General features: G+C 37.8%; 1 protein-coding gene across 2 annotated transcripts; it reads right to left on the reverse strand.

The window, feature by feature from the left end:
* Window positions 1–1226: 1226 nt before the first annotated feature.
* Window positions 1227–14124, reverse strand: scn4bb (sodium channel, voltage-gated, type IV, beta b). 2 transcript variants are annotated; one of them, XM_008427581.3, is made up of 6 exons: window positions 13087–14124; window positions 12625–12865; window positions 8420–8583; window positions 8112–8331; window positions 6794–6923; window positions 1227–6579 (listed from the first exon to the last, which is right to left on the reverse strand). In XM_008427581.3, the coding sequence occupies exons 2-6, from the start codon at window positions 12695–12697 to the stop codon at window positions 6483–6485; spliced, it is 684 nt and encodes a 227-aa protein (XP_008425803.1). In that variant the 5' UTR covers window positions 12698–12865; window positions 13087–14124; the 3' UTR covers window positions 1227–6482. The 2 variants fall into 2 exon arrangements, with proteins under 2 accessions (XP_008425803.1, XP_008425802.1); XM_008427580.3 differs by having other exon boundaries at window positions 12625–12868.
* Between the last annotated feature and the right edge of the window lie 672 nt (window positions 14125–14796).

The raw sequence follows: 14796 nt of genomic DNA on the forward strand, positions 1-14796 counted from the left end.
AGAATAAACCCTTTCTTGGGTTAATTTTTAATTTTTAAATTTGTTGGTGTTATGTTATGATAACACACATTAAAAAAAAAAAAACGTCAAAAACAAGTCGTTTTTATCCGGAATCTACTCAATTCTTGAATGTAACAGTCTTAGTAAAGTTCTAAAACTGTTTGCATTTTGTTTTTGTCCTTTGCTGCCACACGTTGGCACTTTAACTTTACTGCAGCACTCTGTTGATTTTATAATGAAATATGGTTCATACGTGTGAAATCTGATTAACTTGTTAACTGCAGTATTTTCTTCTCTGATTATTGTACCAGTTTTCCAGACATCCTGGTCTTTGGAAAACTTTAACCAGGGCTTATGGATTTCCTGGAGAACAAATATTTAATTCTTGCACACTCCTCATAAAATATAAACTTGTGTAGCCTCTTTCTGATGGTCACGCACTTTCCTACCAGAAGTAGTAAGAACCTGTTGTAGACTTCTTTCAGAATTTCTCCTTCTGCTCTTACAGTGAAGTTATTTGGACTGCCAGACTTGTGCATAGGTCGCTTTGAATATTTTCAACTTGTGGACTATTTTCTGTACAGTCTGATGGTTAATTACAAATCTTTCTAACACATTTAAATACTTTCCCAGACTCATAAGTAGTCACTGTAGAATGCCTGGTAGCAATGTTGTAATCGTGTGCTACTAATCTGACACACCCTTTGAGTGTTTTTAGCAATTTTAATCCAGATGGGATTCACCTTATTTAAAATAACTGAAAATCCCTTTTTTTTTCTTTTTCTTCTTTTCTTCAATTTTGATCAACTATTTAAACTCTTTGAAAGTTTTGGTCTTGTTCTAATTTATACTATCCACATGTCCACTTTATGTTAGAAAAGAATAATAGGCTGTGGTATGCTGTCGTAAAATGTCACTCTATGTACAGTATACCTATATAAGTAGAGTATATATATCTATATCTATAGATCCAGTTTAAGTTGTAGAGATGTGTATTGTAGGATTCACACATTCAGAAATGAATCATTAAAAATAAATCAAACAAATTCATGTGATGGAGAAGTTTAGTGTTAAGGTTCTCTCTCTATTGCACACGTTTACTCTTTGTCTTCCTGAGGTTTTTGCATGCTAAAAACATTTACAGTATAGTTTACTTCTTTGGCCTGAAAGCAGGAAGCGTCAACAATAACAGCGTATCCCCTAAATATGCAACAGAACAACAGAGATTATATTCAAAACTTTAATAATTTCAAACAGAGCTGATATGCATGTCAGAGATGTTGGAGACAGTAACTTCATCTAAGTGCAGGCCGGAGCGTTACAGCTGTATATTTAAATGCAGAGAGCAGTGGGAGAGAAGCAACAGAGTCCACAGGCTTCTCAGTTTCTGTTTCGGTTCAGGGGGTTCTGGATCCCGCCTGCATGTCGTCACCACAACACACATACCTAAGGTAGCCACTGCTGTATCGGAGCTGTCACAGTAAATCAGAGGTCCTGCTGTCATTTGCATAGAGTTGCATGTAAAGGCCTACACTGCCACATTTGTTTTGACACTGACGGCTTTAGTAAAAGATTGTTATTGTCATAATGTAATTTTAAAAAATTGGATATTTAAAAAAAACAACAAAAAAAAACAACCCACAGTAATAGTTACTTAAAGTTAGCAGAGAAACTTCACCCACTTTAAATTAATTATTATTATGAAATCCCATAATTTGGCTAAATCTTTTTTAAATGTTTCCAAAGTCACAGAACAACCCAGGCACAGTAAAAACTGGACTTTTTAAACATTTCAATTTCTCCTATGGGTGAATTGTCTCTGCAGAACAAATCATTCTCTATCTCACTTAAAAAAAAAATGTTTTTAATTTTTGCTTTTTTACTGGGAACTGAACAGATTTAGTGAACCAGAACTAAACAACAAAGATCAGTCAGCAAAAAAAAACAACAAAATAATAAATAAATATGTAAATAAATAATGTATGGTTTGGTTGTCAGAGATGACGGCATCCAGTGGCGGTTCAGATATGGGCCACATGGGCAGTAACCCAGGGCTGCATTAGCCAGTGAGGTGCAGGAGGACCATAACAAATTAGGATATGACTTTTTTATCTGTCAGTTGCACCTGACAGACCTTGGACATTTTTTTCTATTGTTTTTTAAATGTGTGTACTTTGTGCACTGCCTTTTCCCCCTAAACCATAATCTCAGATTATTTCCTGCATTTTGGTTGGTTTTCTGGAGTTATGGTCATACATGATGTCAATCAAACTGTGCCAAAGCCTCTCACCATTTATTCCTCGGTTAGCTGGAGTTCTTACTTTTAGCAACGCCAAGCGAACAATTTGAAGAAATTTCCTCTGTATGTATTGTGTATCATGGAAGCAGAAAATATAACATAGCAGCTAACAAACCTGTTGCTAGTCAACAAAGGTTGTTACAGTGGGGGTGGTTGCTTGCCTTGGGCCCCATACATGCAAGATCCGCCACTGATGGTCTCACATTTTTGTGCTGTTTGTTTTTGCTTTTTTTTTGCGTTGCACTTGCATGAACAATGTGAAAGACGAATCCAACCAGGATTACACATACACAAAAATATACATCTTCTTAAAGAGCCCAGAGTACCCCATTAAAATATTGCTTCAAGCTAGTATTTAAAGGTTGAGGCACATAATTTTTTGTTTTACAAAGCAATGAGGAAACCATCAGAGAATTACACTTCATTTTTCAGTACTGTCTTATTTAGTTTACATGCATCCGTCTTCCAGTTTCTTGAGTTCAAGATAAGTATTTTAAAGCCATTATTCTCTTACTGCTACTTAAAATTGTACTTTGCAAGGTTTTGATCTCCCCATAAAGAACAACTCTGCTGGAAACTTTCCTGTCTGACAAAAGCTGCAACAATGAAACCGTCACCCTCCTCTTCTTGTGCAATAGACTTGAACTAACATCAATAAACCCAATAACATTTAGCTGAAGGGTGCTTTCTGTCTTTGTTCTAAATTAGAAATGCATTTTAATAATACAATCAGTACTTGTGTTTAAAATACAAAAAACAAATGCTATCCCTCCCAATATTACACGCACAAAAACTGCTGGGTTATTTTTCTACAGCCCTAAATGCTGCTGAATTATTGCTACTTAAACAGAACTTGGATTATTTTATCCAAAAGTTTGGGTCAAAAAAATGTGACACAGAGAGGAAGAAACTAGGAATTCCACCATTCTCCATAGATTTTTAAGAATAATTTGATTAGAGTTCACTAAACTTCTTCCACAAGATTAAATAGGAAAGTGTAAAATGAAAAAAATAAGATAATTTAGAATAATGTCTATATCTGTAGTGTAGATTATTGTCTTTATTTAACAGTAGAGAACGCATTCATTCAATACATATTACACTAGCCTTTTATCTGCTAAGTATTAGCACTATCTATGTTCAACATCCACTTTTACCAAACAATCGGTCACAAAGTCAATACAGACAAGATTTCTTCAACCGATTTTTGGGTAGTGCTGAATAAAGGAGAAGGGTTCAGGGTTTCACGTTAAAAACAGGCAAAACTCATAAGTTAATTCATACTTAAAAACACATTTCTACTGCTTTTTCTCCTGTTTTCCCCTAACAGTGCATATTTTCTTTCCTACTATGCAAAATACATTATAAATTGGGCGATGAAATGATAACATTTTGGATGATCAAAAGCTAATTCCTTTACTGAGGACATGGCAACATTGTTTTTGGTTGGGAAATTCAGGCCCATAAACAAACCCTGGTGTGTTTGACCAATCCAGGGCTGGATCAGTCCATAATCAACCCAGGACAGACAGCATTACCTGTATTGAGTTGGCTTTAACCCAGCAGATTTTACAGTGTAAGGAAGTGGTCTGTTTTCCTCTCGAATCTACAGCAACTACTGCTTAGCCCAGTGAGGGTTAGCTTAATGGCATTAGCATAGCATGAAATTGGTTTGCAATTAATTTCAGCCCTGACTCTACCAGTGTTAGTATGAGAAGGTGTGTTTCTTAACGTATTTTTATATCTCTCTATATATTATATTTAAGCATTAGATCTAAAGTCTGGCCCATGTTGCACATGCTCCTATTGCATTAGGTATTTATTTGAAAAGCAGCATCCTCTGAATGGTCTTCATTTATCTAGATATTGCGAGATTGTCTATCATTTTGATGTAAAAGCTTATTGTCTTGTAACAGTTAAGGGTTTAAAAACTGTTTTTGCAATATTTAGCTATCCTACTAAATACTAAAGCTTTTATGCTTTAACAGGCACATGTGTTGTTTTCAAGCAAGGAGGAAATATGGCATGAAGAACTAGGCTGAATTCTACAATATTATGATATTTGCATTAAAACTGGTTAAAGCCCTCTTTCCTTCGCTAAAACTAAACACATGACTAATTTGTGTAGAAAAATACTGAATATCAACAGAATCATCTGTTTATTCTACATGTTATTAATATGTAAGATTTTGTGTTTATTATAAGGGGCTGTAATTGTATTACATTTTCTCAGCCTAAAGCAGTTAAATAAAGTTTTGTGTTTTGACTTTGGATGAAGAACAGTCAAATATATTTTTTTAATGCCTACGATGGCAGAAGCTACAGCCTGAGTGGATATTTGGTGGAAACAAACAGTGAGCAACTATGCTAAATGCTACACAACTTGATTTTCTTTTTACTTGTGTAGCTACACATTTTCAGAACTTACGCCGGTTCTTAATGACAAAATGAAAATGTAATTTTTTTGTTGTCATTTGAGTAATTTTTTATTTTTTTTAAAAAGGGAATTTATTGTGTAAAACATCTCCAAGCTGTTTCTGAATAAAGAGATTGTTGGTGCTGGTGGGAAATTCTTACTTCAGTCAAACTTTATGCTCAATTATAAATCTTATTATACCAGTAAGATATGTTTTTATACTTAAGGAAGTGTAAGGAGCCATACATTGTAAGTTAGAACAATGGCTCTGTGGCAGAAATTTTAACTGAATAGTAGCACAAAAACAGGTGTATTAATGAGGGTTGCATTCCAAAAACTCAAAAATTGAGTACTGTATTTTCCGCACTATAAGGCGCACCTAAAAACCTTCAATTTCCTCAAAAGCCGACAGTGCGCCTTATAATCCGATGCGCCTTATATATGGACCAATATTGAGCCACAACAGGTCTAGCAACTACGGTAAGCAGCTGCCGACTTAATTTTCCCCCGTAGAAGAAGTGCACGGTGCATGCTGGGATAGTTGTCAGAACGCTGGTTTGTTAATAAAGTTTGATAATACATTTAAAGCCAGGGGGGGCGGAGGGGCGGGGCAGGGGAAGAGAGACAGAGACTGCGGCGGCAGCGTGTTGGTTGGTCTGTGTTACCCAGAAAGCAGTTGGGCACAATATCGCAACACCAACACCGTGAGTGAAACAACGGCTGGGGCAGGATGCTATATAAAGCACTCTGGGACCACTTCTTTACACATGTGGATGTGTAATGATAGAGTACGGAACAACCCAAACTGAAGCATCTGTTCTATGCACCTTATAATGCGGTGTGCCTTATATATATATTTTTTAAATAGGCCATTTAGGTGCGCCTTATAAATAAATAAATAATAAATACATTACAGTTGCATTAAAATAAATAAAACCCAGATGATCGGATTGTGTCCATGATACTTCTGTCTAATTAGAGGTATGTGCACAGAGTGCTGTGCCTAATTAAAATTCAGGATGCAAAGGGTAGTGTGCTGGGCAGGTCACAGTGCTCAGTAAAAAAAACAAATGCTACTGATAGGCTCATAAAATACTTATGTTGTTTCCTCTTCTATACCATGGCTGAAACTGATGGCAGAGATGCAGAAATCTCTAATATTTGTAAGGAAAATGAGCAGATTGTCTGAAAACATTGCATTCTACTCTTAAAACACTAAAAAACACTTAAAAAAAGAATGAGTTTTTGCAAAGTTGACATGATTCAGTGACATTCCGAAGTGTTGAATGAAATGTAAAATCTTAGAACCGTCTTCATTTAGTGGAAAAAGGACCTTAATACACCTGTGCTTGTCCTACATCAGGTATTTTTTTTAAAATTATGAAATAGGTCTGTTAGATCTGATTTTATGTTTCCTCTACAAATTAATTTCAAGCTTACTGTAGAATTACTTGCCGTAATGCTTTGTTGTTTAGCTATTCGTCTTAAATAAGTTTGTTTGAATTAATCACAATTGCAACTTAATCAAACATAATTGTGCACAAGTATGTATGCGTTCAATATTTGCACAATCTTTAGTTGTATATCATTTGCACAGTTACCACTTACAGCACATTTGGTATCTTTATGTGCATCATTCTCATTCAAACCTCATGATCAGAGTTATTAAATTAGACACAATGGCCCGACAACACATTTGTATTTAGAAATATCAGCAAATATGATCTAAATCTGAGTTACGTTTTAGTTTTACATGCCCCCCCAGCCTCATTTCTTTTTTGGCGTTGGTTTGGAATCAGCTTTGGATCCTGAGAGGCCGTTCTCAGTGTTGTCGATCCCTGAAGAAGAGACAAGGCACTCCTTACTGCGGGGGTGGGGGGGAGAGCAAAAAAGGAGGTCGCGTTAGAGCAGCAGAAGAAATCAATGCACCTCAAAGACAAACTTGCAGCTTTAAGAAAACAACGTCAGCATGTGTAAAGCTCAAACTGAAATGCCACCGAGCAGCGGCGGCGGTGTGTGATGAAACAATATGAAACATTTGCACTGTCGTTAGAAAATGCCAGGAACTGAATACTCACTTTTTCTCCTCGAGTTTGGCAAGAACAAAGAGAGTGAAGTTCTTGAGCAACATGAAGGCCATCAGGAACGCGATGGCTCCACCGACAGCTGAGGCTATAATGATGGTCAGCGTGTTGTCCACCACCCTTACTGCAGACATTGAGCAACGGGGAAAGAAGTCGCTTAAAACATTTGACTTGATTATTTACATCTGTGTCACAACAAAGACATGCTCAAAAAAATGAAGAGGGGTGATTCAATCAGAATACCTTTTTTTTTATTTACATTGCTTAAAGTCTTGAACTCTTCTTGCTAACTATTTCAATTATATGTGTTTCTATTTCCTGCCATAAACACAACTTATTATTATTTTCTCCAGCCTGATTCCATTTGTCATCGATGTGGCCCACTTTACTTTATCTCCAGATAATAAATGCATGTTCTGGTTTACTTTTACCTGAGTATGCATATTACTGAGGCATCAACAGAGCCCAGGCGAGTTGCTCCATTTCTGTAAATTGTCCAATTTCAGGTTATTTTCTTGTGTTAAGCTAAGTGTAGGTAACACTTAACAGTAACAGTCAAGACAAACGGAGCAGCAGGATGGAAAACTAAAACTAAAATTGATAGATCTGGTAATATGTGGCTAAATTAGGCAGCAGTTAAAATGAATTAGCAGCCAGGAGACGTAAATAAAAGTTACACCCTTTACACTATTTAGTATCAATTACAAAAGCTCTGACAAAGAGAGTAGAAGTCGAGACGCTCAGAGTAACTTTAGGAGAGTTGCAGAGCTCTGATGATACAATCCATGAACAGGATAGCTGTTAATATGCATTTTAAGTAAGAGTAACAAGAAAAAAACATTATGTGAAAGAAATCCTGTTTTAATTTCACCACAAGCCATTTAGAGAACAGCAAACATACGGAATAAGGAGGCCCTCTGGTATAAATGTGGCCTGTGTTTAAATATTTTAACTTTAGATTGTGTTTTCTTACAGCCTCTGCATGAAATCGTTAATTACCAGGTAAAATATAGCAGAGTGTCTGCTATCCATCAGCAATGTGGAGCAACCTGGAGCCTTGCTCCAACTACAGGAATGTAAAGGTCAAGTTGAGGGCAAGGAAGGAAAAATGAATCACGTGACAAAACATTTGAAGAGTTAGCCATCCTGCAAAGAAGAGAGCCTCACTGCATGAGAGGAAAGCACATATAGGTTAAAAAATGTCCATGAAGCACATTGAAGTCTGAGGCTGCAGCAAAATGTAAAAAAAAATTTAGCAAGTATGAAGCTTTTCTAAATGACTGTATACCAGCAAAAAATGTTAAAGTCTTACATTCGTCCACAACAATAAGGTGGAAAACTGCACTGTGGTTCTTGTTCTTCTCTTTGGGATTGCGCCCGAAACACGTGTACAGGCCTCCGTCCTCGAAGGTGATGTTCCATATCAAGATGGAGATGTTGTTTTTGTGGTTCTTTCCGATAAACTCCACTCTCTCTCTGAACACTTTCACATCTGGCACCACGTCCTCTGTTGGTATCACAGCGTCACACACCTGATGGGACCAGCAAGCCGTCACTCGAGCAAACAAAAACTCAACCGTCGAGTTAGCACATGCTGAAAGGAAGTCCGAAGGATTTTACCTTTTGCATTGTGCCATTATCGTTGTATTGCCAGTTAAAATACAGGTCTTTGATGCCGATGCAGCTGGCATATGTGCAAGGCAGCATGACTGTGCTGCCGTTCACTGCTTCCAGGAAGGGAATTTTTCCCACTGACATCTCCAGGCCCTGAGCAGACCAAACACCTGGGACAGCAAAGAGATATTGGTGAGATAACGCGACGAAACATGCAAGACGTTTGGTCTTCAACAGCAACGCTGTCTGTGACCTTCAGAAAATGACCAAGGCAACTTTTGTTTGTGCCTACTAATTTTCTTTTTTTTTTAAAATTCATTGAACCATTTTGATAAAAATAATCTAGAAGTTTGAGCCACATTGTCACCAAATTTCCAGGGCTCATATGAAGAGACAAGCTTGTGAAGACTGCACTAAAGAATTAAAATAACAAATGTAAGACAGACTAAAACATTGTGACTCTGGTCAGTTAATAAAGTTGGTTCCTCACCAAAGCAAGTACTGATAACCTCACTATAAAAACAATATGCAGCATTCTTTTTAACTAAAGAATCTAAATGTAAAAAAAATTTTTTTTGTTCTTTGTATTGCTACGAACAACAAATTGTTGCAGTTTCATAATTCACTATGCCTATGCAATAAATAAGTCAATATTGCTTTGATAGCGCTCGCTGTAGATCCATCAAGGTGTTTCAAGTGTTATCGGTTGAAAATAGTGTTATTTTTGCTGAAAACATTGATTCCCATGGCAGCCAGGTGCTGTAGGACAAATCTAAAAAAAATAAATAAAAATCACAAGAGGTTCGGAGTGTAGAGCCGTGACCAACCCATAAAACCGAAGAGTTGCATTGTTACACCTGTACTAATATTTACAACTTTTACAACATCTTAAAGTGTGTCCTTTTAGTCAATGTTTGGACATGCGTTTGATTAAGATTGTTTGTCCTCTGACAAACTGCTGAAGGGAAGTTATTTTATAATCAAATGCAAAGTCTGTGTCTGACATTACTGTTAGAATTCATTCAGATTTTATTCTCGAACTACTTTCATTGCAATTCATGTCTGTGAAAGACACACTAATGAGGAAACATTTGATTTACAGAACTCCCTGTAGCATTCTGCTACTTTAACTTCTCCTATTCGCATTCATGAACTTGAAGGCTCAGTAACAGGACACCAGCATGTCCTTGCTGTGACATTACTGTCAATAAAGGATTCGGTCTGCTTGTGCTTGAAAGGTGTAACTCTACACTAGACATCATCAGGGTCAGGCAGCTCCAGGAAGTAGAAGTGATTTAATGCTGCCTTCATGAAAGTACAACAAATAATAATAATACGGAAACAGAAAACAGAACAAAAGTGACGTAAGGAGCAAGTTGTTTTTATTTCTTTCATATTCACATGGGTTCCACTTTAAGATTTAATTCCCAGCTCTGAACATGCAGCAGTGGGATCACAGACTGAACGTCTGAACCGGGGAGCAGCCACAACGTCCTCTGCACTGTTTCCAACCATCCTGACATTCTGCTCTGTGTTTCGTGTTCCCGTGTTACACAAACGGCACGGTCAAGGTCAGCACCAGGCAAACGCCACTGCAGCATATAGGAAAAGTACAGCTAAGGCAGCCAAAGGAAGTGGCTGGGAAGAACATCCTGTTATCAATTATCTTATTTAAATGCACCTGTGAAATCTTTTTTTTTTCAGTTATCTGTGTGACACATTAGTCTCAGTATTGTTGTCCACCATAAGCTGCAAAGTTTATAATACTGCCAATAATAAGGAAGCTGGCAAAAAAAAAAAATCAGCAGCATACGCCCTGTCTTTTTTTGGGTCAGATTGTTCCTGTGCCTAAAGTCAGAGTTAGAACAAAAGAGAAAAATCTGGATGAATAGGAGAAAGGTTATGATAATGGATGTAGGAGGACATTTTTGCTGCTGCAGTGACAGTTTCTACTCCTCCATCAGCCTCTCTGCACTTCCTGGACTCCGAATTAACGAGGCCTTTTAAAATCAGCAGACTGCTGAGCTAGCATGCGCTCATGGTGCGCAAAATCATTTCATCTTTCACTTAGAGATGCTGGTTGTTCTGAAATACAAACTAATGAAGTTGTTGGGATCCGACGATGTTTTGAGTTTTGGTTATTTGGTTCTAGTTTCATTAACATTTTCTGTTCCTCAGCCTCTTTCTTTGATTGGATCTGTTTTATCTTAGTTCAGTTCATCCTCACAATATTTAAATCTTTCTCCTGCTGATGATCCTTGCTAGTTCCTCCTGTCAAATCTTGTCTAGTTATCTCTCTGCTTGCTTTTTGTTCCTGGTTTTTGTTCTGCTCTGGCTCCCTGTGCTTTCTGTAAGTTTTTAGTTTTATTATTAAAACATTCAATCCGTGCTCCCAGCTCCTGTCAGCATTTTGGTCCATCCACAAGCTCACAATTCATGACAGAAGTGGTGTTAGCCATGAAAAATCTTGCCAAATGAGGCTCCTGCCGCACTATTCAGACACGCTAAAAAGAAGAGACATATTTTATTTTCTGCTTTATCATTTACCTGTGATGTGATTATTTTGAAGCATGTCGGTCAGCTGAGGTTGTCGTAAATGTGCTAGATGAATATACTTTGACTTCGTCTTTGGCTGACAGTAAAACTAACAGCTTGATTTGTTTCCTGATTATTTCAGCTCATAATCCTCAGGCAGGAAGCTGATTCTTTAAAGACAATGCTTTCTCCTATAAATTATTAAATAATTTATAGGAGAAATGATTTAATCAATTTATCTCCCTGAGTTTATTTTTTCAGGTCTCCAAACATTGTCATTTTTCTTTCATCTTTGTCTTCTTAAATATACCAATACAAGCCAAAAAAAAGTGCTGCCCTAGTTTCTGGCCTATGTGATGAATATACTCATTTTTAAACATTCACTGGTAAATTAGGAGAAATTCAGGTTTCAAATGCAAAAGTGCAGCTTTTATTTTCCCTTAGATAAAAGGTCTAAAAAGCTTCACATTTAACAACACAGAATCCTGTAAAAACAACTTCCTTCTTTTACTGTTTTGTCACATCTAAAAATTTTTAATAATAATAAAAAAAAACATGGTAACACTTTATTTGAAGGGGTGTGCATGAGACTGACATGACACTGTCAAAAACATGACATAACACCTGTCATGAACATAAAGAAGTCTTTATGAATGTTTATGACAGTTGTCATGAAGTGTCATTTGGTAAATAATGACACTTTTAATGCAAAGTTGCTCTAAAAGTTGCATTGAAAGTTCGTTAAAAATGCCAACTTTGGATTAAATTATCATAATTTGCAAACACAATGAATATCCAAATAAAGATCTAACTTTGTTGTGCTACTTATCCACCTGCATGTGGTGCACAGTTTTTTTTGTTATTGTTGCAGGTGGCCTGTAAAAAATAACTCCTGCTTGTTGTCATATAATAGAGTAACAAAAAGTCCCTTACTCATCTCCAATTAAATTAACTGAACTGAAAGTACTGGACGACATAATTACAGGCTGTTTTATTAGTGATTCATGTCTGCAGTTCAGGAGGCTTAGAGAGGATTTTCAAGATAATGTGTGCAAAGGTGGGTCGGGTAAACCGCCCGTTAGCATTTCTTTAAATGACCTGGTTAAAAAGAATATATCCATCTCCAGACTATAATGCAACTGTAATGCAGACATGTATAAGAAAGGATCTGACCTATATGCGAAATTCCCTGCAACAACAAAACGTCGACATCCTCTGCTGCAAAAATCAGAACAAACTGTGAGAGAGCAGGCCGGAGCGCATGATGCAGCCTTCCTATAGCAGCAGGATCACCTTACTTAGCTGAGATTGCCTTCTTTTTTATACAGAGTCACAAACTAAACCAGTAGGAACTGAATTAAATATAATACACCAAAGGCAACGTCTAAAGCATAAATGCTGATTTGACTCAAAACTGAAGATTTTGTTTTTGTAAAATGTTTAGGTATGCAGCAGCAGCATGTCTCGTGAAAATGCCTGTGGGTAATGTATAAAAGACCACTAGTAGCTTCAATGCCTCATTATTATCACTATAACATTGTGTCTTCTAAGAATGACAAGTTGAGGCAAGAACTCTGAAGCATTAGGAGGTTATTTGAACATCAAAATGAGACGAAAACATAAATATGTAGTTAGCACATTGAATGAGCAGGCAAGAGATTAAAGACTGACTTTACCAAGCAGCAAAGTGAAGGCTGCATATGGAGAGCCCAGCTTGGAGCGTTCGACCCCAGTCCACCGGACTTCCATGGCAGCTGGTTCCAGCTCACTTTGGTACTGGAATCACTTCAGCCCAACTCTGTTTTCCAGATGTGTGGGATAAAATTTGGAGGCTGGAATCCTCGCCCCCCACCAAAACAGGGCTGCTATAGTCTTGAAGTCTCTTGGAAACCTTCAAATGCACTCATGTGGAAAACGCTGCTGCAGTTTAGACGGGGGGCAGCAGAGAAAGAAGAGAAATAGGTGAGGAGATGTGGAAGAAATTAAAAAGACTCGTCAGTGCACTGTCAAAACTTTTTCTGCATCACAAAAACAATCAAAACGCTACTCAATAAAATAAAAGCTACTTAAAAAATTTAAATAAATAAATAAAAGAACATACAGTACAGTTGAATTTATTTATTTATTTTTTTGCCTACCTGCTCCTGTGGCCCGGCGGCTGGCTTCACAGCTGAGTCAGTGTGGGACGGGACGGAAGCAGAGCGGCAAACTCTCACTGCGCAGAGTCAGGGTTCACACAAGGAGAATCTGCCAGCCAGCACTTTCACTGCAGAGACAGCCACATTGCAGCGCCAGCCAGGAGGAGAGACAACCGGCTGGGAGACAGAGAGGGAGACGAGCAGGAAGGCAAACGGGCTACGCAGACACGCAGAGGGAACACAGTGTTTCAGCAGAACCCCAGCGAGCTGAATTCTTCCCAGGATCGTCCCTCCAGATGTTTCACAACTTTTCTCTCTTCTTTTTTTTTTGCTTTTTTTTTGCTTGTCATCTCTTGCTGGCTGCATGCCAGACCTCCTCACTTCTTTTCCCCCCACTTGGTCACCTGCCTCCACATCCTTCTCATAGTTCATTCCTCCCTCCCCATACCGCTCCCACCCACTGCCTCCAAACCCTCCTCCCCATTGTTAGGTTTGGGGTGTGTGTGCGTGTGTGTGCGTGTGCAGACTCAAGCACCCTTGGCTGAGCGTTGTGAAGATCAGAGGAAAGTTCTGCAGTGCTGGTTGAGGAGGGTGTGTAGTTCTGCTTCAGGGCTTGGGCTGGGACGCATCGCCATTCATAAATATGGAGGCTTTCATTCTTATTTTAGCTGGAGAGAATTACAGCAAAAGAGTAAAAACAGTAGATACTTAGTTTTCCCCCTTGCATGATACAGACTTTCTTTTTTTTTTTTGTATTCAGCATGAATAAAAATCCTAAAAGGATTTGTATACAAATCTTTTACCAAGGTCGTCTATATAATCTAAAAGAAAAGAGACATGAGGAGAGATTATAAAATTTTTCATTTCACGGCTAGGACAAAAGTCACCTGGTTTCTCCTGATTTCAAGGTTTTGCTGCCAGTCTGAGTCTCTTCTCTAACACCTCACAGTAAACTTTCCCAGGAAGGCTGAGAAATGTGACGCCCCGCTATGGAGCACACCTTCTCTTTAAAATGGCCTCCTAAAATTCCTGAATTGTAATTTCCAAAAATGTACAATATTCTTTGGTAATGTGAGAATTAAAGCTGCAGTATGAAACTTAAAAAAAAAAGTATTTTACATATTTGTATGGTATGTGACAGATAATCTATGACAAGATCAATCTCCTCCACCTCTTCCCTGAACTACTATTGCCATTTGAAAAAAGAACAGCTTCCGACAAAAAACAGCCAATCAGGGCCAGGAGGAGGGTTTTAGCGCTGTCAATCAACCTAATGTTTTTGCTGTTCAACGTGCAAATAGTGGAGAAACAGCCTATCGTTTATCGTTTATCTGACATCATCGGTGGTCATGCTAACTAGCTTGAGCGTTCACAACAAGCTCTGCTAGCTGCATCGCCGTAGAGCGCAAAAAGAGGATGAGCTGCGCCACACATGATTGTGATTGACAACGCTAGGACCCGCCTCTTGGCTCTGATTGACCTTCAAGTTAGTACTGGGAAAAAGCAGAGGATCTCAACTTTAAAAATACATATCTATGTCTCATATCATGCAATCACAACATAGTAACAGTTTCAATAAATATGTACAAAAAATATTTTTTTATAAACGTTACTGCAGCTTTAAATCCCCAAACAGCTAATTTTCCTCCAGAGTGAAAGAAACTGGTTGAGGGGGTTTGATGTGTTGAAGTGATTATCTTATTGTTCCGT

This window comes from Poecilia reticulata, chromosome 14, assembly GCF_904066995.2.
Source record: "Poecilia reticulata chromosome 14, P_reticulata-male-v2, whole genome shotgun sequence".
Classification (NCBI taxonomy): domain Eukaryota; kingdom Metazoa; phylum Chordata; class Actinopteri; order Cyprinodontiformes; family Poeciliidae; genus Poecilia; species Poecilia reticulata.